At 48.3% G+C, this 22,728-nt stretch overlaps 1 protein-coding gene across 6 annotated transcripts in view; it reads right to left on the bottom strand.

Moving 5' to 3' along the window:
• Positions 1–22,065, bottom strand: part of PTCH1 (patched 1) — a 68,951-nt gene extending 46,886 nt beyond the window's left edge. Inside the window, exons 1-3 of one of the 6 annotated variants that reach the window (XM_037056209.1) lie at positions 11,849–11,937; positions 2,381–2,764; positions 398–534 (exon numbers count right to left, since the gene is read on the bottom strand). Coding sequence is in view for 2 of the 6 variants with exons in the window: in XM_037056206.1 (XP_036912101.1) it covers positions 11,849–12,041; positions 13,672–13,869 (391 nt within the window). In the remaining 4 variants the exon portion in view is untranslated. Of the gene's footprint in view, positions 1–397; positions 2,765–11,186; positions 11,263–11,848; positions 12,042–12,728; positions 13,043–13,671; positions 14,273–22,041 lie in introns of those variants that run through there. The other 5 variants (XM_037056207.1, XM_037056206.1, XM_037056211.1 and 2 more) reach the window with 5 other exon arrangements.
• Between the last annotated feature and the right edge of the window lie 663 nt (positions 22,066–22,728).

Genomic DNA, 22,728 nt, shown 5'->3' with positions numbered 1-22,728 from the left:
TTGGGCTCTTTCACTGGCCTCCTACTTAAGCACGAATGGGGGGAGGAGACAGTGCAAGTCCCCATCATCCCTACCTCTGAATGCGGACCCAGACCCCTGCCCTTGTGAAGCACCCGATTTATGTCCCACAACTGGTCCTTCCCTTTGCATCAGTACAGGGAGATGCCTGTCACTGGGGGCCACTTTCATGATTTTGTTCCCATCAAGATTGGTTGGATTGAGGGCTGATGCACAGGGACCCCCTGGTGCAGTGAGGAAGTTTCATCGCCAGGTCAGTAGTGGTGTGAACTACATTCTGTCACCACCACTCCTCACAGCCATTAGCAAAGGGTGGTGAGGGGTGTTGATAGGGATGTGGAAGGAAAAATGCTTCAAGGGCAAAAATGCATGAACTCACCATAGCAATAAATTCCCCCATTGTGCTTTTCCAACGGTGTGCACCATTCAAGACTGTCCTCCTTTCAAACCAGAAACCTATGGGATTCTTTTCCCATCTAATGGGTCCAATGGTGGTAGGCAGAATGGTGAGCATGGCTACCTCAAAGCACAGAGAAACTTCTAGCCCTTTGCCAAAAACCAGTTGAGCAGTTTGGGAAGAGTCTCACAGTTGCAACCTTAAATTATGTTCAAGGTGAACCAATGCTTCCTCTAATAGTTGTTCCCATTCTTGTAAAGGACAAATACTATCCCATCCAGTGGGGGCCCCCTCCCCTTCAATCTGAAGGAAAACAATGTGGGCAGGAGCAGTGAAGGGAATGGGGGAGGCGGGCAGGAGGATGGGGAGAAAAACAGAAGGAGCACAACTCTGCAAGCAGCGCTCCCAGGAAACCATTTGACCCATTCACCCACCCAAAGTCCCCATCCCATCAATGCTGCTGTGGGCCCTGCGTGAGGTAAACACAATTTGTGGTTAAAGTAATGGGATTTCTGCAAGGGGATGCGTGTGTGTGCGCGTGTATTTTACAGAACAGGCCCTCTTGCACAGATCTGGGCTGTTCCATCAAAGCCGTATCTGTTATATTTCTGTCTTTCTCTTCTGTTTGGCGTATTCACCAACAAGAGAAAAGGAGGTAAGCTTTGGCGGCCCTGACCTGCAGCTGGAACACAATACTTTCGCACAGCCCTGCCGACCCCTGACATAAATTTTACACCGCAGCTGGCATTTACACACTCAGCATTACCATATGTATAGCTGCTCGGTGCTAATTATGCTAATCACCTGTCTAACTCGCTGCTGCGAAAAATGGTTGTATTTAGCAGTCCAGTGCCTACCAATGCAGCTTACTGTGTGGCTGAAATGTACATTCAGACGGCCATGAATGGCAAGATTTTTCCACGTTGCTGGCTACATTCAGTCCTCAGAAAAATTTATTCAAGTCAACTGGTTTCGGTCCACAACAAAAAAGTTACGAGAAAAAAGTGAGTGTGTTCTTGCCCTAACATTCTGGATCTGCTTGCAAGCAAAATGATAAATCAATTGGTGTGGGAAACAAAAAGGGAGAGAGATTTCTTTGGGGAGCCATGTGAAACTGTAGCCTATTTTTTTTAAAAAGGGGGGAGGAAGGGTCATCCTATTCCCCAAATCTCTAGGAAGAACAGTTAATAGATATTTAGTCCTAATCTAAATTCTCTCAAGTTGTAAGCTTTGTTTGCAATTAAGCAAGGTTTAAACGTGTGCAATTTTTTTTCTGGATCACGTGTAGACTGAAATGATGGTTCATATTTGTCATTTTTAAAACTTCTTACAACAATGTGTAAACCTCATGGGGGGAATCAGGTAAGAGGAAAGAATTTCTTAGGCAGTGGGAAAAATTCTTTTGTTATTCTCTCTTAGAAAGCCTCCATTTAAAAATATGCTGGTTGATACTGACATCTATTTTGTGAAGTTTTCCGGGTTCCCTACTAAAGGAGCAAAGGAAACCAGGGAAACTGGGAGGGGAAGATGGGAGAATTGAAACAGGAAAACAAAGTGATGATTGGGGAACAAGGGACATTTTCCTTAATCTCAAAATTCCTATTTTTATCACTAGTGTTTTTAAAGCAATTTTCTGGGATCACTCTACAGAATAGATTTCTAAAATGAGGATAACGTTATTACAGATTGTTTTAACGATTTCCCAAATTCAAACTGAAACTCCACTTCCTCCTAACTCACAAAATATCTTTATATTAACTTTTAAAAACTCTGAATTTAGACTATCTAAAACTGCTTAGTATTAGATGATTTAGATGTACAGATAATGTCTAGTATCCCAATCTCCCTGAACGAGTTCTACCTGTGGGGTGGCCCTAAGTGCCGTTACTTTCTCACCTCCAAATGGGCATTATTAGATTCTTTACTTGAATTTAGAAACTGAAAGGCCATTGTTTAGCAACATACCTTGGGCAACACCCCAGTGCTACAAAACAGCAGAGTAGCTGTGTGATACACGTTGGCCTTACATGCAGAAGACACACCCACCCAACAGGCTTTCTCAGACACAGGAGGCGGTTGTGAAGGAAGCTGGCCTCTCCTCCACTTGCTTTGCTCAACTCCCAATTGAATTCACAGCAGATGAAAAGGGGGATGTTCCTGGATGCTTCTATAAAGTCAATAGCTTTCTTACTATCAGAACCCCCACATTCTGTTCAACATTTGACATACTTATCTGACCCAATGAAGCAATGTTATCCAAGCCACATCTTGCTGTCTTTGGCATCCCTATTCAAGTTGATTTTCTTTGCCAGTCCAAAGCATTAATTCATCTGTAGTTCCAGATCTTGACTGTGCAGCCAAAAACACAAACAACAGGACCACTACTGTACCCACTGCAGAGCAAAGGGCTTACCCCTCATTCCCTCCCAATCTCTCCCTCTTTTCACATAGAAGATGGACCACCCTGCCTCATGCCACAGAGCAGTGTTTACATTGCAGTACTCGACTGTGTAATACATCTGGCATTTTTTGGGCAGGATTCCGGAACTAGGGGCCAGAAGCCCTTAAGCAATGATTTAAGGGGAAAAAAATCACGCACATTGATTTAACAAAGCCCACTTCTAGTTCCTTTTGCTTACTTTTGTAACACATTTCATCAGCAACTGAAAACTCTCCTGCTTGTTAATTTATCCTAACTAACAATAGCCCATGAAGCCTGTGCTGTGGCACGGAGAGCTGCCTCCCAGTAGCTCCACCATCACAGCCAGTGGGTGTTTTAAGACCCAGACACAGTGTGGACTATTTGGGCCAAGTCACACCTGGGTTTCTGGATTAGAAATAAGGTCCTGACTCCACATTGTAAATCTCTCCAACAACAAACTTGTCATTCACAAGTAGGTACCTGACTGCTCACCAATGATGCAGTTTTCCTAACACATGACTACCATTTTCCAACTATGCTCTAAATCCAAATATAACAAAATATCCTTAGTCTTTAAAAGTGATTGAGGACAGGATGCATGTCCACAATAGTTGAGCAGCTTCTTAATGGCAGCAGTCTACTGTTTTGGAAGGCTAATGAGCTTGGTGTAACTTAAAGATACTTGTAGAGAAACAGACTGCAGAAAAACAGAGACTAAAGAAAAAAACAATCCTAAATCCAATTTAAGAGGGAAAAAAGTCTGGTATTACCACAAAGTACCTAATTTCAGAGTTTGGAAGCAAAGAACAAGTAATAAAATTATTTCTATTTTGATAACCTTAATAATATCTGTGTACAGTCAAGGTGGGCTTTCGACGAGGGAAAAACAAAACAAAACACCAAGGAGCTTCTTCTTTCTGAACTGCTTGCCAGAAGTACCTTCATGAGCAAGCCCTCTGCCCTCTAGGACCTCATGTGGATGGACCGTCTAACGCTGTGGAGTCAGCCAAAATTGGGATATGGAAACCTGTCCTCTTCCGTCTCTGTCCAGGCTCCAGGTTCCCTGTGGCTTTGGTGTCAGTACCACCCAGGAAAGCCTGAAGTGGTCCACCTGGGTCGGAATGCCATGTTTACGTGTCTGTCACCATCTCAGAACTGCCAGAGGGGGTTCTGCTCTTCCATGTTTCACAGGACACATAAACCACAGGGAACCGAGACTTATTTCATACTCCATCTGCCACTGGATGCTAAATTCACTGCAAAACCTCATAAAAATGTCATGACTCTCCAACAGAGGAAGCACATCTGCTGACAGGAGCCCATCAAAGACAATGGCTTTGGAACCAACCTTCACCAAAATAAAAACTCCAATGATGCAGATGGTAGTTCTACATCTAGCAGGTTCAAAACAATACATTATTCCCTGTCCATTGTGATCAACCAGCTTTTCTACCATTTCAGATTTTACACTAGTCATTCCAGAGATGAGTTGGGCAGTTTAAGAATAGGTGGGTAGAAAGAGGGGCGGAGGAAGAGAAGAAAGGAGAGGCGAAGATGAGCAAAGGAATAGAGGGCATGGAATAAGGAAGAAGGCAGGAAGCAGAGGGGGGTTCTGGGGAGCCAGTGAGGGGCAAAGGAGATGACACGATAGTGATAAAATCACATGGGCATGATGATTATTTAGGGATATCTCACAGAGCTGGAACTTGCTCCACATTTTTTTCCAAAATATTGTCAAAATAATGCTGAGTTAAAATACTTTATTTCTGAAAAATGTCCTCTATTAAAATCTGGTCCTCTTTAAAACAATTTAAAGATATTTCCATACTTGCTTTAAAAGCCAAAAAACCTTTTGAAATCACACACACACACACACACACACACTCTTCCTATCCCAGTAGGGTGAGACTACTCCTCAGTGGCTAATTCCGAGCAGACAGCCAGCAGGGACAAAGTGGGCGCAGCCACAGAAGCAGCCCCTTCTGCTGGAGAACTGCGAACCCCCACAACACGAGAAGAAGAGTGGACAAGTTACAGCTCAGCCTGAGTGGACAGAGCTCTGGGGTCATGGAGAGGTCAGCTTTGAAGGAGAAATCCCAATGAAATATAAACATGGCATTGTGGAAACCAGACAAATCTCCCATAGCTCATCCAGCCAGCGTTAATCTCACCATCAGCTGTGGCGCATAATCCAAACAAACGATCCCACAGTTCGTACATCTGGAAGCTGTCATCTTCTGGGGCCTCCCAGTGGCGCTGCATGCGTCTGAAACACCCCACCACCCAACGTGGCTTCTAAACTTAGAGGTTAAGAGTGGCAGGCAGCAGAGAGACAGGGAGCACTCACACGGTCAGCTGCCTTGGGGCGAAGGCACCTGAGGCTATTTGATATTTTTAAAGCAATTACTGTTTTAATCATTTTCCTCCAGATACAAAAGAAATACCACAACTGCTTCCACCAGTACACATGTGCCCGCTATTGGAACTTAATCAATACCCATCTAACGAACACATTTTTAATTTTTAAAAGTACAGAGGGAACCAAGGAGAAGAAAGGAGCTGCACTGCATTCTGCCTTTTTGTTCCTTGTGTATGTAACTCACCAAAACTGACAGCCCCAGAGAACAGAAACTGGGTATTAACTGTGCAAAGGGCAGTGAAAGCAAAACCCATCCCCCCGTTTCTGACAGACATGCCTCAGTCCCTTTGGTTGTGCTGTGTAAGCACACCTGGGGAAAGGTGGTTTGGGGCAGGAGCATCTGGAGAGCTAGACCACCAAAGAGCTTTGTGGACTTCCAAAACGCGTTGTTATTTCAATATGAATAAAGTCCAGCGGTATGAATGAAATGAAGTCTTTCATTGCTTTTTACAAACTCACCTCCATGCTAAAAACCTTTAGCCTACTGTAGCTAAAATGCAACAAGGTCTATCTGGCAAAATTAAGTCACCTGAGGAAAAGTAAAGTTTTTTTCTTTCTTCCATGGCCTGCCCCCTCCCAACTTGTCATGATGTCAATTTGATTTTTAGTGTAGTTCTAAGAAAACTGAAAAATTTAAATTAGTAATATAAAAAATTAATTACCTGGGACAGTGAATATGGGATTGGAAGAATTATCTTAAAGAATAAAACTTTTGGCTCTGGCTGGTGTGGCTCAGCGGATTGAGCACAGGCCTGTGAACCAAAGGGTTGCTGGTTCAATTCCCAGTCAGGGCACATGTCTGGGTTGCAGGCCAGGTCCCCAGTTGGGGGTGCACAAGAGGCAACCACACATTGATGTTTCTCTCCATTTCTTCTTCCCTTCCCCTCTGCCTAAAAATAAGTAAATAAAATTTTAAAAAAGAATAAAACTTTTGCATTCAAGGAAATGCATTTGCAGTCACAACTCTATCATAATAAAAGCCTCCCACCTGCACTGCATGGGTCTTCCAATCAGAATCTATCTTCTAAACCAATGGTTCTAAATTGAAGCAATTTGTTTATCATCACCCCTCCATACACACCCACATTTGGCAATGAGAAACAATTTTGGTTATCGCAACTAAGAAGATGCTACTGGCATCTAGTCGGTGGAGGCCAGGGATGCTGTTAAATATTTTACAATGCGCAGAACAGCCCTATAAGAGAGAATTATACAGCCCAGAATATGTCAATAGCGAAAAAACTCACTTTAAGCAGAAAGGAGGGTGAAGCTCAATTATCTCCTACCACTGCCAAGAACACTGAAGGCATAATATACTGCTAGCTAGGTAGTATAAGCTTGAGAGCTCTTATAAGCCTCAAGCAGGCATTTTTAAAAAATTCTATTTCACTTTTTAAAAAACATTAGAGTTGCTCCTTTCTTGACTCCCTTCTCTCTTCATGCTGACTGCCAGAGATGCTAATAAACAAACACAAGGCAATATGGACTCATCTCAAGACCGTTTCACTTTGCAGAAGGCCAGGGCTGGGCAAACTTTGAGAAAAATCCAAAAAGCTCCAAGATATAAATGAACATTTTGTCACTGGGACAGTGTGACAACTTGTGTCTGAGAGAGGCTGGAGTGTCATGGGGGCTGGATATTAAGGGAGACAGGAGGACAAAATTGCTAAGCAAACACAAAAGCCAACAGAGAAATGGTGAGACCAAGAAGAAAGCATTTCCTTTCTGTGCCGGGAAGGATGAGGTCCAGGCAAAGGACTCTGGTACCAGGAGGGCACCAGAGGGCAGAAATGCTATCAGTAAATCATGAGACAGGCAAAGCTTGGATTAAAAAAAAAGAGCTGGCAGCCCCCCAACCAAAGCCCTACACATTGGAGACCATCCTGTCATGTGGCTGGGCCTTCAAGCCTTCCTAAGGCAGGCTCTCACCTCAAACTTGAGGCTCCAACTAAAGACAAGCACTGGGAGTTCTCTTGGGGGCCACATCTCTGTCTCCGAGCTTTTGCTCCTGCTGTTCCTTCAGCCTGCAATGCCCTGTGACCCCCAACCCTCCATCGCCTGTGCTTGGCTCAGGCCCCTCTTCTTTGGGGCTGTCCTGTCGTCCTGCCACTGGTCCGTGTGTCTGCTGGGGGGAGGCACCCTGAGGGCAGGGGCTGTGGTCTTTCACTGTCTCTCTGGAGCTTTGTGAGGTGCTTAAAACAGAGCAGGCACCGAGAATACCTGCTGAATGAATATTTTTATTTTGAAATAACAATTAGTCTCTCCCTGACCTTTCTAGCGCTGGTACACGTATTGGTAACAGCAGATGTCCACAGCATCACTCTTGTCAAACTTCAGGGCTCCATTTGCAAATGAGCTACATCTGACACTTTTTATTTCACCTAAGTCTCAAGGTAACATCTAATATATATAAGTCAATCATTAAACATTTTAACAATGGAATAAAAAATTTCTTATCACCAATGCCATAAAAAAGAGACAATCCTCCATTATCTAGCTTATATTGGTCAGCACACTATAGCATGTTAAACAAGGCATTAAAGTTAAATCAAAGGAAACCTTTAATTTGATGGTTATATTAAAAAGATAATATTTTGGCTGATATAAGGATGCATATAGTTAGCCTGTGTACATACACAAACACAAAGGCAAGTGGAGATCTATCTATTCATCTATCACCTATCTAACTATCTGTCTACAGGAGTGGGCAACACTCTGGTAACTTTGAATTCAACCCCCTCAGGAGGCTAACTCAAGCAGGTCACTGAAATTCAGGTCTGTTTACTGATTTTCAAAGACTTACAAGAATATGTAAATAACGAAGTCCAGCAATTTGAGCACTTATGAGATTTGTATATAAGTGCACTGTGGCAGTGTGACATTCTTTTGAGTTTAGAAAGCTACTGTAATAATCATAACCTGCATGTCCTTTTCCATATGGACAACTGTAAATCTACCTTTGCCCACCCCTGTACATGTACATGCACATGTGTGTAGACATATACGTATCTCCAGTTGTTTGTGGGTGTGTATACATCTGTGTATGTATACACGGCATTTTTTTAAGTCACAGGAAAAACAGCATTTTCCAAACTGACCCTCAGCATTCCTCTCCCCATAAAATCTCTTATGCTTTCTTTTCTTCTGTTGCTTTTTAACTAGGGAAATGTGCAACCTCTACCACTTGGTTTATTTAGTGCCGTAGCAAGTACCCTGTTTGTACCCAGAACATTTACAGCCCCTATTAAGAAAACACCATCTAACAAAACTACTTTGCTTACAGTGATGAGGAATTTAAGATACTAAAGTTCAAAATTAGCCTAAATTCTGAGTTTGCCACTCATTTTACTCTAATACAGTATAAGACACCAGAGAATTCTTATTCCTGAAAGCAAATGCTCAAGCTACTTACTGCTGACATGAACAGTATGCTCACTGTATCATAAACAAGACCTCTACCTTGAATTTAAATTAAAATTATAAAATGGTATGGCGGCCTCTCTGGTTGAGTTTACTTGCATGTATCAAACTGTTGCTTCTTCTACAGGGGAAAAATCTAGCACACAGTGAATGAGTGATTGATTGAGGTCAAGGCAGCAGGAGACCCAAGTCAACTTAAGTCAGTGATTTTCAACCTGTGTGCCACAAGAATTTTTAAAACAATTCTTGACTATTTTTAGTCAGGGGCACAGACCTCTTCTCCTTTAGATTGTCAAATTGAAAAAAAAAAAGACAACAGACAACACAGCAATAGCTGTTGGTGTGAATGGCCTGTCTTAATCCATAAACATACAAGTTATATAACAACTGCAACTTACTGGTCATGTCACATAAGATCACATCTGATTGGTTAGTTCTTGGTGCCAGAAATCCTTATATATTGTACAAGTATGGGCACCTGATTTTTTAAAATGTCACTCTGGAGCAAAAAGAGTAGGTAATTACAATTATTATTTTTTTTGTAAATCAAAATTCTACCTTTTTTGTCAGACTGGCAAAAGATATACTTTTTTGGTGTGCTGTAGAATTTTAGTATGTGTGCCATTAGATGAAAATGTTGAAAATCACTGACTTAAGTTATTAGTAGGCAAAGTGGTTATGTTGACATGGAGGATCCATAGTTTCTCACAGAAGACAATAACCCAGTTATTGTATGTAAAAACATTACACAAGCTATCATGTTACAAATACAAAGATAATAACAGTAGCTATTTTATTGAGTTGTAAGGCATGTGTTAATAATAAATGGCAATGGTGGTTGCTCAACAAGTGATAGTACTGAGTAGATAATATTTGGCTGAAAAACCAGTGAGCCACAAGAAACTGTCAAAACAGAACAGGGAGTGAAAACAGCTCAGAGGCCGAAAGTAGGTAAAGTGAGCCTCATCTCAGATGTGTCTGTTCCTAACACTCTCTGACTAAGACAGAGCCCGGTGAGACTGGACTAAGCAGTTACTCCTTCTTGGAGAAACCAAAATGTATTCCTTAATGCAGAAACATAGTTGCACCCAGAAATATACAATGTTAAAATAAAGTTACATTACTTCTCTTTAAACTTGTTTAAAGGTCTACCTAAAAGTCTTCCTCAAAACAACAAAAAATGATCTTTTGTCACCAAGGACCGACACATTTTTTGGCTCACCTAGTGGAGAGTGAACTTTGTGGACAGAGTTGGGGGTCCCTCAGCTTATTACATCCCTTGCTCTGTCCTAGAACATATGATAGGCTCCACAATCCTGTGTTCAAACTACAGCCGTGCCTCGAGGGCCCACCTATTCTCCCCACCCCAGAGGGTTCCCCACTGCCAACTGTCCACTCAGTTTGGGCCTTTACCTGACCCTTTTCTGAGCTGCTGCACAGAAGCCTCCTCTTCCTCCTTTCTCTCTCTTTTTTCCCTCCATTTAACTTTCACTGCCCTCTTCAGTAGTTTTAAAGCCATGAATTTGTGCTCAGAAGTGTTTCATATGCTTCAGCATCGCTGACAATACCTAGCACAGTGCTATGGATGTTACAGGTACTCAGTAAACTTGTTGCTAGAACATCATAGATGGTCAATAAAACCCTTCTTTTATCTACCAATGACATTGAAATGTTGCACTGAGGTAAATTACCCCATGGATTCAATCCAAATAACACTTCTGTATTAATTACCAAGCTACTTAAGGCAAGAATGTTTTCTGGTCTTAATTATTTGGACTATTATTTTAATTGTCACTTCTCAACTAAAGACTTCACCATATGCTTGCAAAACACTGAAGGCTGAATCTTTCCAAACAAAGCAAAATTAACAAAATATTCTGTAAAGGTTAGTTTTCCAACAGCATTCTGAAAGGGAGCAATTACGCATGTAACTCGGGCTTCCAAATTTTGCCTTGGGTAGTTTTCACTAGGAATGCTCCGCGGAGATATTTCTGGTTTGAAATATCTACATAATTACCTCAATCCCTCCCTCCCATCCCATTGTTAAGAGACAGCCGAGGCAGTGTTTAGGGGTTAAAATGTTTCCAAATAGCAAGGCTATCACTTTCCAAAAAGAACTAAAAGACCAACAGAAAAGAAAAAAATCTGTATCATCAAAAGAATGTAAAATGTTTTGATGGGGAAGAGGGGGAATCTATTTTAAATTTACAACTGCTTAAAAAGGCTTCAAGCGCCCCCCCCGCCCCCAATTGAGGAATGCAGTTTTAAAAGACTGGCAGAACCCCTTGGAGAGCTGCTGTGGCCCCTCGCTCCAAACCAGCGTTCTTAAAACACATTTCTTTCAGCCTGTAAAACGCAGCCTGCCCCTTAGAATAATTCCATTTTAAAAGCCCCACCCCCGAGGAAACATTAATCTACTTTGCGAACATGCGTTCCACTCTGTGCTCTACAGGGTTTTTTCCCAAGTCCTTCCCCCCTACCTCCTCGATTTTTTTTTTTTTTTTTTGTACCTTGAGACAAATGTTTTTTCCCCCAGAGCTGAAAGCTGTCCAAAAACAGGACCACACACGCCGCCGCCTCCGCAGGCCCGCGCCGCTCCCGCCCCCCGCCCTCCCCAGCAGGGCTGCTGCGGCCGCGGCCGCCGGGGGCGCGCACACTCCCTCGAGCCGGAGGGGTGGCCTTTCTCGGCGCCCCCGCTTCCTTTCTCTTTGGACTTGGTGGGTGGGGTTAGAGGGAGGACGGAAACCGAGGACCAGATCCAGGAGCGGAGAAACCTGCCTCTTGATGCCTCTCGGAGCGCGGCGGGGGTGGGCAGCAGCATCGACCGCAGGCCCCGCGGCCCCCGGCCGCGCAGTGGTCCGTCCCGCGGAGGGGCCCCCGCGCCCCCGCCGGCGCGCCCCCGCCGCGCTCTCCCACAACACCCAGCACTGCGCGGCGCCCCGAGTAGATTACAGCGCGGCCTTTGTCAGGCGGACCTGGCTCCGGGTCTGGCAGGCCTGGCTCCCGGCCAGGCGCCCAAACAATAAACAATTCCCTCGAGCAGGCAAGGGGTTTCGCTCGCCACCGAAATGCTCTAGGTGTATGCTGGCAAATATCTTTATCAATTGGGAGGAAGGGAAGGAGTCCTGGGGAGGGGGACAAGAGGGCGCGGGCCGGGCGTTGGGTCTCTTACCTTCCACCCACAGCTCTTCCACGTTGGTCTCCAGATTAGCTGCCTTTAATCCCACAGCGAAGGCCCCAAATATAAGGAGGCCCACAACCAAGAATTTGCCGCAGTTTTTTTGAATGTAACAACCCAGTTTAAATAAGAGTCTCTGAAACTTCGCTCTCAGCCACAGCGGCGCTTTCCGGCCAGTAGCTTTCCCCTGAGGACGAAGCAGAAAGGAGGAGTGGTGAGCGCCGGGGAGTCGCGGCTGGCGCGCCCACGCCCGCTTGCGCGCACCCGCCAGCGGATCCGGCGAAAGCCGTGGGGGATGCCCTCGAGGCTGGAACCCCCGCCCGCACGAGAGAACGCGAGCGGCGTGGGGGGGGGGGTCGGAGAGTCGGGCATAAATCAAAGTCCGGCTGTTGCAAGGGAGTTAAACCACACTACAGCAGGGGCGCCCCCACGCGTGTCCTGCGTAGCATCCCCGACTGCAGCGAGGGGTGTGCGGGGGTCGGGGGGTGGCTACAAGGGGAAGGGAAGCTGAGGCAGAGAGGAAAGAAATCACTCAACAGACAACAGTCACGCCGGACCTGATAGAGGAGGGCTGCGTAATCTCTGCGAATGAGCCCAACGTTTGAGAAACAGCAAAACTCAGTTCCCTTCCGCGCGAATCCTGCCCCACCCTTTACCTTTCTTGGGGTTCGCCTACGAGGACGCGGGCTGGGGGGGTACCGCGCTTGGGGAACAATGTAGTGCGGGATCCCTTATTCTGACCCCTGCCCGGCGTGGTAGTAAGGGGATCCACGTGGTGAGCGCGGCCAACAGACTCACGCGGGACGCATTTTCATAGCGTTGGCAGATGCTCTGTGAGCTGAATTAGGAAGCGGGACAGCCATCTGCAACTTACGACAATATTTGTGATCGGAAGAGGGCAGCCACATGGATTTTGTTTCCCTCCTCTCCCTTCCCTTCTAGTTAAACGTAAAAAGCTGCGGAGTGCACGGGGGAAGGGCCCAGGCCGGCGCGGGCGGGTGTCAAGACTAGGCGCTGTCTGCTCTCGGCGGCGGCGTTTTCCCGGCGCTGGCCGCGTCCCTGTTAGGCCCCAGTCTGGGTGCTGGCCTTCTCCGGATTCCACACATTTCAGCGAGCCTCGTAAACACAATGAGCCCGGCCGCTCCGCAGACTCGGACCGCGGATTTAAGGTGGCAATTTGTTTACAACTTTCTCTCCCCCCCAGGCTCTGAGAAGAGGTAGATCAAAAACTGGAAGAGAAGGGTAGGATGCCCTCCTCCGAGGATAATTTTTAAGAGAGCAGAGATTTTATGCTCAACAAAAGCAAAACCGGCTGCCAAAAAAGGAAACCACCTTTATTTCGGCTCCCTCCCCCCCTTCTCTCCGCCTCTCAGTACTCCACCTCCCCCTCAAAGAGGTGAAGAAATGTGGCAGCATTACAGGGGTTTGGGCTGAAAATAGGGGCAGGGGCGCTGGAGGAGGGGGCTCCAAGGCAGGGGGCGCCCGGCAGTGCCGCGCTGAGGCTGCCCTGGAGGTGGTCCACTGTGGACCGCTTTCCAGTGCTCCGGAAAAGGCTCGCCGGGAGGGCGCGTGTACACACACGCGCGCGCGCGCACATGCACAGACACACACACCCTCCACCCCCTGCGGACCTCAGACAGCCCTTTCCTCCCAGGACCGGAGGGAGGGTTTGAATTTTTCAATCCCCGCTTGTCTGTTTCTTTTCCTGGAGATGTGTGTGTGTGTGTGTGTGTGTGTGTGTGCGTGTGTGGCCCCGCGATCCCCAAGAGGAAGAGGAGGGAAAACAGAGTGGGAGGGGAGAAGAGTCTGAAATGCACCTTGGAAATCTGCTCCAGAGCGAAGGCGGCGTCACAGTAGCTGGGCCGGTGCAGATAGTCCCGGTCCGGCACGGGTTGGCGGCGCAGACCCCCGGTTCGTCTGCGCCTCCCGCCTCCGGCTGGTCTGCCAGAGGCTCCGCCGCAGATGCCGCCGCCGCCACGATCCTGGGGTTCCGCGGCGTTACCAGCCGAGGCCATGTTGCCGCCGCCGCCGCGGGAACCGAGGCTTCCCCGGCCGCCCGGCGCGCTGCCGCCGCCGCCGCCGCCGCTGCTGCAGGCTCCCGGCTCGCCGCGGCGCTGGGCTCGGGAGGACGCTGCTCGCCGCCGGCAGTTCGAGTTGGGGCTCTGGTTGACAGACCTGGTGCTGCTGCTGCCGTTGGTGCTGCTCACACGGCGGGCGCTGCTGCCGCTGCGGCCGCAGCCGCTGCCGGGGAGTCAGACCCTGCGCCTTCCATTGCCACATTGCGCGGGAGTCCCGAGGTCTCTGCGGCCGCCGCTGCCCACATCCAGTTCTCGGGAGGGCGAGAGCGGGTGCGCGGAGCCAGCCTGTCCTTCAAGCGCTCGCGCGGCGCTTCTCGCGGTCCCCAACTCCCCCTACCTGCCCCCCGCCCCGCGCCGCGACCCCTTCACTGCAGAAAACGCCAGCAAATCCCCGCCGCTCCCGCCGGCCTCGCTGGCTCCTTAGGCGCCTCCCGGGTCGCCCGGGCGGTCGCGGAGGGCAAATGCAAAGCCGCCGCCGCAGGGTCCGTGGGTGCCCGGTGGGTCTCAGCGCTGCCGGGCCGGGGCAGCCGCCGCCGCCGATGCTCCCGCAGCAGCTGCGGCTGGCGGTGGCGGCTCCTGAAGCTGCTGCTCGGGCTCTGGCTGCTGGGTTCGCGGTGGCTGCTCGATCCCGGACTCTGCTTTCTTGTGCTCCTCACCGACCCGCTGGACCATTCTGCCCCCGTGCAGCGCGCCGCTCTCGCTCCCGGGACCTGGGGACTCCGCTCTGTGTGTGTGCAGCGGGCAGCGGCCGCGGCAGCTCCTTGATTCAATAGATGAGATGGAAGAAGAAAAAAAAGAACTCTCTCCATTTGGAGAAAGAGGAGGAGGAGGGGAGGGGGTGGAGGGGGAGAAAGCGAGCGAAAGAGAAAAAGGCTGGAGCTCCCGCCCCTGGGGCTGTCAGATGGCTTGGGTTTCTGCGACGCGATTGGCTCACGGAGGGCAGAAATTACTCAGCAAACATGACTATTATTAGCTGCTTAGCAACAGCTCACCAAAGTAGAGAGACCACCCAGGTAGGCAACCCCAGTGTGTGCATCCCCGGCTTCGGGGGGAGCCTCCGAGAGCGCCAACCTTCTCGCATGCAATACTTCCATTAAGGAATGTCCCCCCCCACCCTTTCTTTTTTATTCCTTTTCTTTTCAACAGTATCTTCTTTTTGTAGGCGACTTTTGAGCGCGCGCGCGCACACACACACCCACACACCCACAAACACCCACAAACATTTGCCTCGCGATAGACACAGGGGAAAATGTAATATTTTTTTAAGCGCTTAAACAATTTCTGAAATTCCTCAAAGAAAACCCTTTCAGAGGCACCTTGGCCTCAAGCTACAGCAAATACTGGGAGGTCCGGCTTGAATTCCCAGGCCTGCACCAATAATGACAGGGTGGTGGATAGTGCTCCAGTACGTGCCAGATTTTTTTCCTCCTCTCTTTTCTTTTATAACTAAAGAGAAGACTTAGGCTCTCGCAGAGAACAACGCCTAGCATTAAGATAAACAAAACGGAAAGTTAAAGAGGAAAGTAAGGCCGTTGGAAAAAGAAACCCTCTGTTAAGATTTATTCCTCCCCCACACCCCCGCCAAAAAAAATCCACGGCAACACAGTCCTGGTTTGAAGGAGGCCGTGTATTATAAACGTGGAATCCATATACCAAAGCATTCTCATGGAGGCAGAGGCGTTTTTATTTGAATCTTTAATGTGTCACATGTAACAGAAACAGCAGAAACCTTTTAACAACCCAGAGAAAAGGAGCTGTTTCCTTGAGAAAGAAAAGTTTTTCCTAACAATTTTGGCTTTATTTGGACTTAGACCCCCCCCTTTTTTTTATTAACCACATGTCCTTATTTATTTAAAGTTTGTTATAAACTTTTTAAAAAACTGGTACACATCCTGTTGTATGTAATAATAGCGTGACGTAGGGGAGAATAAAGGCTTTGATGTTGAATTCATTCGAAACAAATTGTGGGCTGATTGCGAGGACTTGTCCGGACGCTGCGGCCGGTGTCACGGAGAAGTCCCGGGGCTTCGCTTCCCGTTGAGACAGAAAACACGCAACTCTTTGAGGTGGATCCTGGGGCCTGGGTCAAATTAAACTGTACACATAGCACCGCTGATTATTTAAAAGTAATGTTTTGGAAAGTAGAATTTGTTTTTCTTACGTTTGCAAGTTAATTTCCTGCCTGAGATAGGGTTCAGACTCACAAACCCTGGATTCTGCCTCATTTTAGAATTTGCTTTTTTCTTTTTTAAGAACATTGTTGAACTGTAGGGGGACCCGTGGCAGCAAGAAGTCGACTGTAGCCGTGAAATAGGGTCGTGTGGCTTTAAGATACACACCGTGTATGTTCATTGAAAAAAAAAAGAAGAAAGAAAGGAAAGAAAGAAACCCAGATGGAGAGAAAGGAGGAGGAGCAGGGGGAGGGCGGAGCCCGCGAGGCCACGTGATCCAGGGCCTGGCCGGCGCGCGCTCCGCAGCCCGGGAGGCCAATTGGGCGCGCGCGCCCGAGCTCCGGGACCCCCCACGCCCGCGTGGCCCTGGTCAAACAGGCAGGGGGGTCAGAGCGCTTGCTCGCGCCCGGCGGGCTCCCCAACCCCAGAGCTGCCTCCCAAGAACCCGGGAGAGGCGCGCGCGCTCCACCAGCGCGGACGGACGTGCCGGGCGCGCCGTAGTACATTCCTGAGGGCGGTCCGGCCCCCTTACGTCGCCCAATGCCGGTGCGGTCTCCCCGCGGCCGGCCAATGGCTGAGCGCACGGGCCCTTCCCATTCACCCGCCCAGCGGCCGCGGCCGGGACTGGAGAGGGGCTGCGTAGCTGCCGGCCGGCCACCGTGTCGGCCCACGCGGCTCCCGTGGGGGGCCTGTCGGCCAGCCCTCCCCGCCCTCTTCCTTCCTCCTCCGCAGTCTCCCCTCCCTTCTTTCCCTCTCCCTTTCCTTTCTCTCTCCTTTTCACCGCTTTCTCCTCTCCGGATCTCTCTCCTCCCTAGCCAGCCTCGCCACGTTCCCTCTAGCTTTTTCTGCTTCCCGATCGCGCCGAGAGACCCTGCCTCTTGAATCTGGAATCGGCGAAATGCGTGTGGTACTCTGGGCGGGGTGGGGTGTCTTGTGGAATAAAGACACGAAGAGAGAGAAGCGTCTGGAGTGTTCACGAGATCAGGAGGACTGGAGTACCCGGCCAGCGCGGAAATTCAAAACTCAGACCTCGGAGAGAGCACGTGACTGTGTGCAGCTAAAATCCTAGAAGGCAAGACGGGCTCTGTCCAATGAAAATTATACTACGTTGCACAGATAAATAATATCGCAGAAGAATTGGGCTCGATCATAGCTCGTTTAATCTTTGAGCATAATTCTTACCTTTATTATATTTGATAAAGAGTAAAAAACAGGAATGGTGATTTAATACTTTAGCTTTTTTTTTTTTTAACTGAATGGTTCTGCAGACGTTTCAAGTCAAACCATTTCGTGCTTATCCCTGTAAATTATTTCTTTAAAGACTTGGAAGTGGTACCCCTAGTTTCCCATGTCAGTTTTTATACTTGAGATGTGCTGTATGACAAGGGAACCATGTAGCCAGAAGATTGCTATGTGTCCTTTCAAATTTCTTAGCAAAGTCTTAGACCAAAATATTTTTTTGCCAATCTTTTATTTACAGCAATTTTAGTATAGGTACTTTGTGGCATTCTAAAATGAAATAGGCTATATACACAGCACGGTTCCCAATATTCTTCCCACGCAGTTGCATACCCCTTCCTGCTGCGGCTGCCAGTGTACCATTTCAACGGCAAAGCCTCTTGCATTCGGTCTCATTTCCCTCGGTTTGACTTAATTCCCAAAGGTTTTAAACATTGATCTCTGGGGTTTTCAGCGCCCTGAGCCCCCTCACCCGCTGTTTGATAGGTTAACTTTTCAGCATCTCAGACAATGGTCCCGGCCTGTAAATTCTACCCATCGGTTCCAAGACTCAATCCCCAGCCTGGGCTCTAACAAGCGCTATCTTAATCTCCCCACCCCCCACCCGCCGCTTTCCCTGTGGTCTGCTTCTTTCATACACAGAGATGAATTACTTTGAGGATCTAATTGGCCTTGTTTCTGTAACGTTTTAAGAAAGGGAAGAGGAGCCAGTGTAAAAGCCTGCTCGACTTGGGTGGTCAGGGCTGAGGCTGCCCCCAATTTGCCTCATTGCTGATGCATGCGAGTGCGACATTCCCAGCGATAATGTTGTTCCTAACCAATCTGCCCTTATTTACATTTGTAAGCATTGTCGCCTTTAATATGCATGCCCTGTGCAGGGGACTGCTGCGCCATACCGGGTTTGTTAACTTCAACTAACCAGGAGGACTCCCCAGACCTGGGCTAGCTGGAGGAGCCAGGCCTGCAAAGGTGTCTGCTGGCTCCCCTCCTGAGTTACCAAATAAGTGAGAGCTCTGGACCTTTTCAACCAGCTGGAGCTGCTGGCTCTCTTTGGAGCAACAGTTGAGTGTTCTATCTCCCCTTTCCAAGTAAAGTTCCTCTCAGTGCATCAGTTGTCCATTTGGTCTCCCCATCACCATCCAAGACTTTATTGGAATCTGTCATTTTCAAAAGAGATTCCTTAAATTCTTAAAATACGATTCACTCATATCTTCTTTCTCTGCTCCAATACTTCAAATATCCATAGCCATGCCACACACATCTCAAAAATAACATCTGATTATCCCAAATGATGAGGCTGAAATAAAACATCTGCCCTTTTGTGTTTGGACATTCCAATGATAAGCAATTTGGGGAGCTGGACTTGGTGGAATGAGAAATCACATTGAGATTTATCTTTTCACTGGCTGCTCATTTCTTACCAAATGCGTCTTTAAAATTGAATATAATTTAACTCATTTTTGCCAAGTACAAATGGATAAAAGGATAAATGTATTCTAGTAGTTTGACCCTTGGGTGATATTATAATTTTATCTCCTAATTATAATACTCTTCCATAAATGCAAAAAATTGCCAGCATTACACTAAGTCCCACAGTATTCCTGTTGAGAGAATGAAATAGGGAATGGAATGGGGGGGGGGTGCTGATGTAATATTCTGTTTATAGATGGAGACCCCAGGACAGGCCAGGGCCTGAGCGGTTCAAAGCAGGCACCTTTGTAATAGCTGAGTGTTGACTCAACTCAAGTTGGTATGCCACTGTACACCACAACTTTTGGCTTCCTAAGAATTTCATTGTTTTCACATTGTCAGCTTTTATATTTACTTAAAAGGTGATGGTAGAAAATGAGTCTAAAAGGTATGGGGAGAACGGGGGCTACATTCAGCAGCCACAAAATGTAAAACCAGTAAGCATGGCTCCCCTCCCTTTCTCCCATCCACCTTCTGTTTCCTCCCCTGTACCCGCCTCCCCAGAACTGAAGGAAAGGGAATAGCTCTAGCCAACTTGTCAAAATAATGCTGCTAATTACCCCTGATCTCCTTTAATGGGAAGCTGCTCCCAGTTCCACAAAGGAGTAAATGAGGGGTCTACAGCACAAACCCAGGAGCCCTGGCATTTTTTTTTTTTTTTTTTTTTTTAGCTTACACTGAGCTAGGGGTGGACAGGGGGCGGAGGGGAGATGTCCTGAGGTCCCAGAAATCTTCCCATTCATTACTCCAGGTTCAAATCCTAGTGTAAAAAGAGGAATTAGACTTTATGCAATGCCAAAGTTATTGGTATTCTCTCGCTGGGAATGTCACCAAGTGCAGAGAAAATGTTCAGAGCTTACAATGAACTTGAGAGAAAATATAGCATGGGCCCTTATATTGATTTCCTCCCTTGTCTAAATGTCTTCACAGTCACACTACTTTACTCTAATGGATAGAGATATATTTTAGAGAGACACACATTTTGAACATTTCTTTCTCCATCTCTGTCTTGCCTCATCTCTGTCTCTGCATGTAATATATCTATATCAAGCTTGATATTTGGCAGAAGGCACACCATTCATTTCAGTGATCTCTGCCCTTGGGTCCTGCATGAATTAGAGGCTGAGCAACATGATCCCTTTGACCCACTGCTGGAGCAACAAATTTATTAGAGATATAGGCATGAGAAATAAAAGGGAAGTAAAACAATTCCAGCTTATTGTGTGTCTTTCTTTCATACTGCTAATCCGGTTTACACATCACGCCTACATGTCTCAATAGGGCTTTATACACTGTGGCAGAGGCGGGAGAAAATAAAAGGTGTGTGTGTGTGTGTGTGTGTGTGAGAGAGAGAGAGAGAGAGAGAGAGAGGGAGGGAGAGAGGGAGAGAGAGAGAGGGAGAGAGAGAGAAAAAAGAGAAATAAGGATAAAAAGAGAAGACATTTTAATCCACATTGATTTGGCTTGTCAGTTTTTTTCTGTAGAAAGTTGAATACAATTGGTAAAAAAAAAAAAGGCCTTTTTCTCAGCACAAAATAGCTCTAAATGGTGCTACCTCCCATTCAAATAGCTTGTTAGATTATGACTAGAGTGACCAGAAATTAGATACACTTCTTAGGTGAGTTTGAAATGAATGTAATACCGAAAGGGAGAATGGGTCCATTGATGTCTACCTTGAATCAACATTTTAATATAAAAAGATCTTGGACTCAAAGGTGTTTTACAGCCTGTGGAAGGAAGCTGGGTGACAACTAGAACACACACAAATTCACAATTGAAAGCTCCATGTTTTACAACATGGGTACACAATATACCTGAGGCAACAATTTATCCCGAGGTGTCACCCAGAAATAATAAGTTACAGTAACAAAGGATAAGAACAAAAAGCATTGTCTTTCTTTGTGGAGACAATTGCATGTTGAACTACTGCAGCCACCCCTGCCCCACCCCCCACCCCCCCCTGCCGCCCGCCTTCAAATAATAATGATGAAGAAGGAGGAGGAGGAGGAGGAGGAGGAGGAGGAGGAAAAGAAGGAGAACACAGAATGCTGACAAGGAACTATTGTAGTAGTTCAAGACCTCAGTTATCCAATTATTAAATATTTAGAACCACCCATGGGGGTCTTTATTATTTATATATTTCCCCTCCCCAGGGAGGAAGGAAGGATGAAAGGGAGAAGGATGCTTTTCTCTCCCAAGTCCAGGAAAGCAGAGGTCTCTGGGTGTCTCCCATACACAACAATCCATACGGTTTTTCTTAGGTGACAGAAATTGAGATCTGAAAACTTTGGACTTAATGATCATCCACAAACTAGGAGTCATTTGCAACATAAACTTAAGTGCCTGGAGACATAGCACATAGCACAGGAGGTCCTGTGGACCCCGTTGTAGCACAAGATCTAAAGGAGTTTGGGCCAGTCCGGTCACCTCAGGGCTCCTCTCAGCCCTCTTCCCACAGGCCTAGCGGTCCTCCTCTCGAACGGGTGGCAGGCATCAGAACGCCCGATTCCATGGGTGAAAAAGTCAACACATACCCATCCCCTAAAACCCCTGGCCCCTTCGTGAACTCTGAAAAGCTCCTCTGGCCCCTTTTCCCCACCAATGGTGGCGGGGAGAGCGATGCTTGAGATCCAGGTTTGGGTAAGGTTTCTCTCTCCCCTAGCCCTGGGGTCCAGGCCCACGTGCCACAAGCGTGCGCCCATCTTCTCCAGCAGGTCTCTAGCAGATCTCCCCCAGCTCCCCTGAGACCACCGCACTCGCTCGGGTGCACGCGCGCGCTCAGCCGGCGCCCTCCCCCAGGTGCTGTCACTGTCTCCGTACTAGCCCTTCCATCCCAGCTCTGCCTCCACTGGCGACTCAGTAGCCACCACCAGGCTGAGGAGCGGAAGCCAAGGTGGCGACCCTTTCAAGCGTGCAAATGGGATCCCAGGCGACCCCCTCCGTGAGAATTCCCCCAAAAGCCGTTCCCCGGCCTACCGCGAGCAGCCCCCTCCCCGCCCCGCGGAGCCGCGTCGGGGGGCGGGGGCCCGGAGCTTGCGAGCCAGCCAGCGAGCGTGGAGACGCGGCCGACTACTGCTCCCGGGAGGCGCAGCCTACCCAGCCCAGCGGCCCCGGCGCGCCGCCCGCCCGGCCCTCTTTCCGCCACGCGGGGCGCCGGGTCCCGCAGCGCCGCGTCCCCTGGGCGAGCGCCGCGGGAGGGCGAAGTGGTGGCGGCCGCGGCTGCACTCACCATAGCGGGCCGTCAAGCCCTGCCCAGAACACGGGTGCCGATGGCGCGGACGCGGGGCTTGGATTTCACATCAATTCCTTTTTGCCTGGTGCCCCTTTTCTGGACTGCCCCTCCTCCGTCTGCTCCCCGTCTTCTTTCGTCTTCCCTTAGGCTGGTCCCCGAGGGTCTCTTTGTCTTCCTCGTCGTGTTTTTCTTCTCTGGGTCTTCGTCTTCTGCACCTCCTCCGTCTTCACAAAAAGAACGGAAAGTGTAAAAGCCCCGGCGCGCTGGGCCGCCGGAGGCTTTCGGCGGAGTGCAGCGCGGACTCACAATTACGAGCCTGTTTCTATTAAGCAGTTCCATGGCCCTCGGCGTGGGTGGTCTGCCGCGCCATAGGCAGGACCTGTCAGGGTCACGTGACAGCTCCGAAAACTTTACCCCTTTACAATAAACTCAAGGAAAGCAAAGTAAACTCCAGGAACGTGCTATCAGCACAGCCCTCCTGGGTAAACAGGCGCTCCCCTGCCCGCCTTCCTGGGAGGCGCCCAGCTCCGCGAGCTCTGGCGAGCCCCGACAGCCCCCTCCCGGCCCCCCGCGGCTGCGTCTGCGGTGGGCCGGCCGGGCCTAGGGTCTCCGCCCGCCACCTCGCCTTCCCACCTTGTGTTCCCCCACCCCCACCCCTTCTTGGGTAATATTTAGCCATTTGCC

Source organism: Sturnira hondurensis, unplaced genomic scaffold (assembly GCF_014824575.4).
Source record: "Sturnira hondurensis isolate 20B ecotype Veracruz unplaced genomic scaffold, ASM1482457v3 Scaffold0008860, whole genome shotgun sequence".
Taxonomy (NCBI): domain Eukaryota; kingdom Metazoa; phylum Chordata; class Mammalia; order Chiroptera; family Phyllostomidae; genus Sturnira; species Sturnira hondurensis.
Note: the sequence above shows the minus strand (reverse complement) of the source record. Positions and strands in the feature narration are given on the sequence as shown.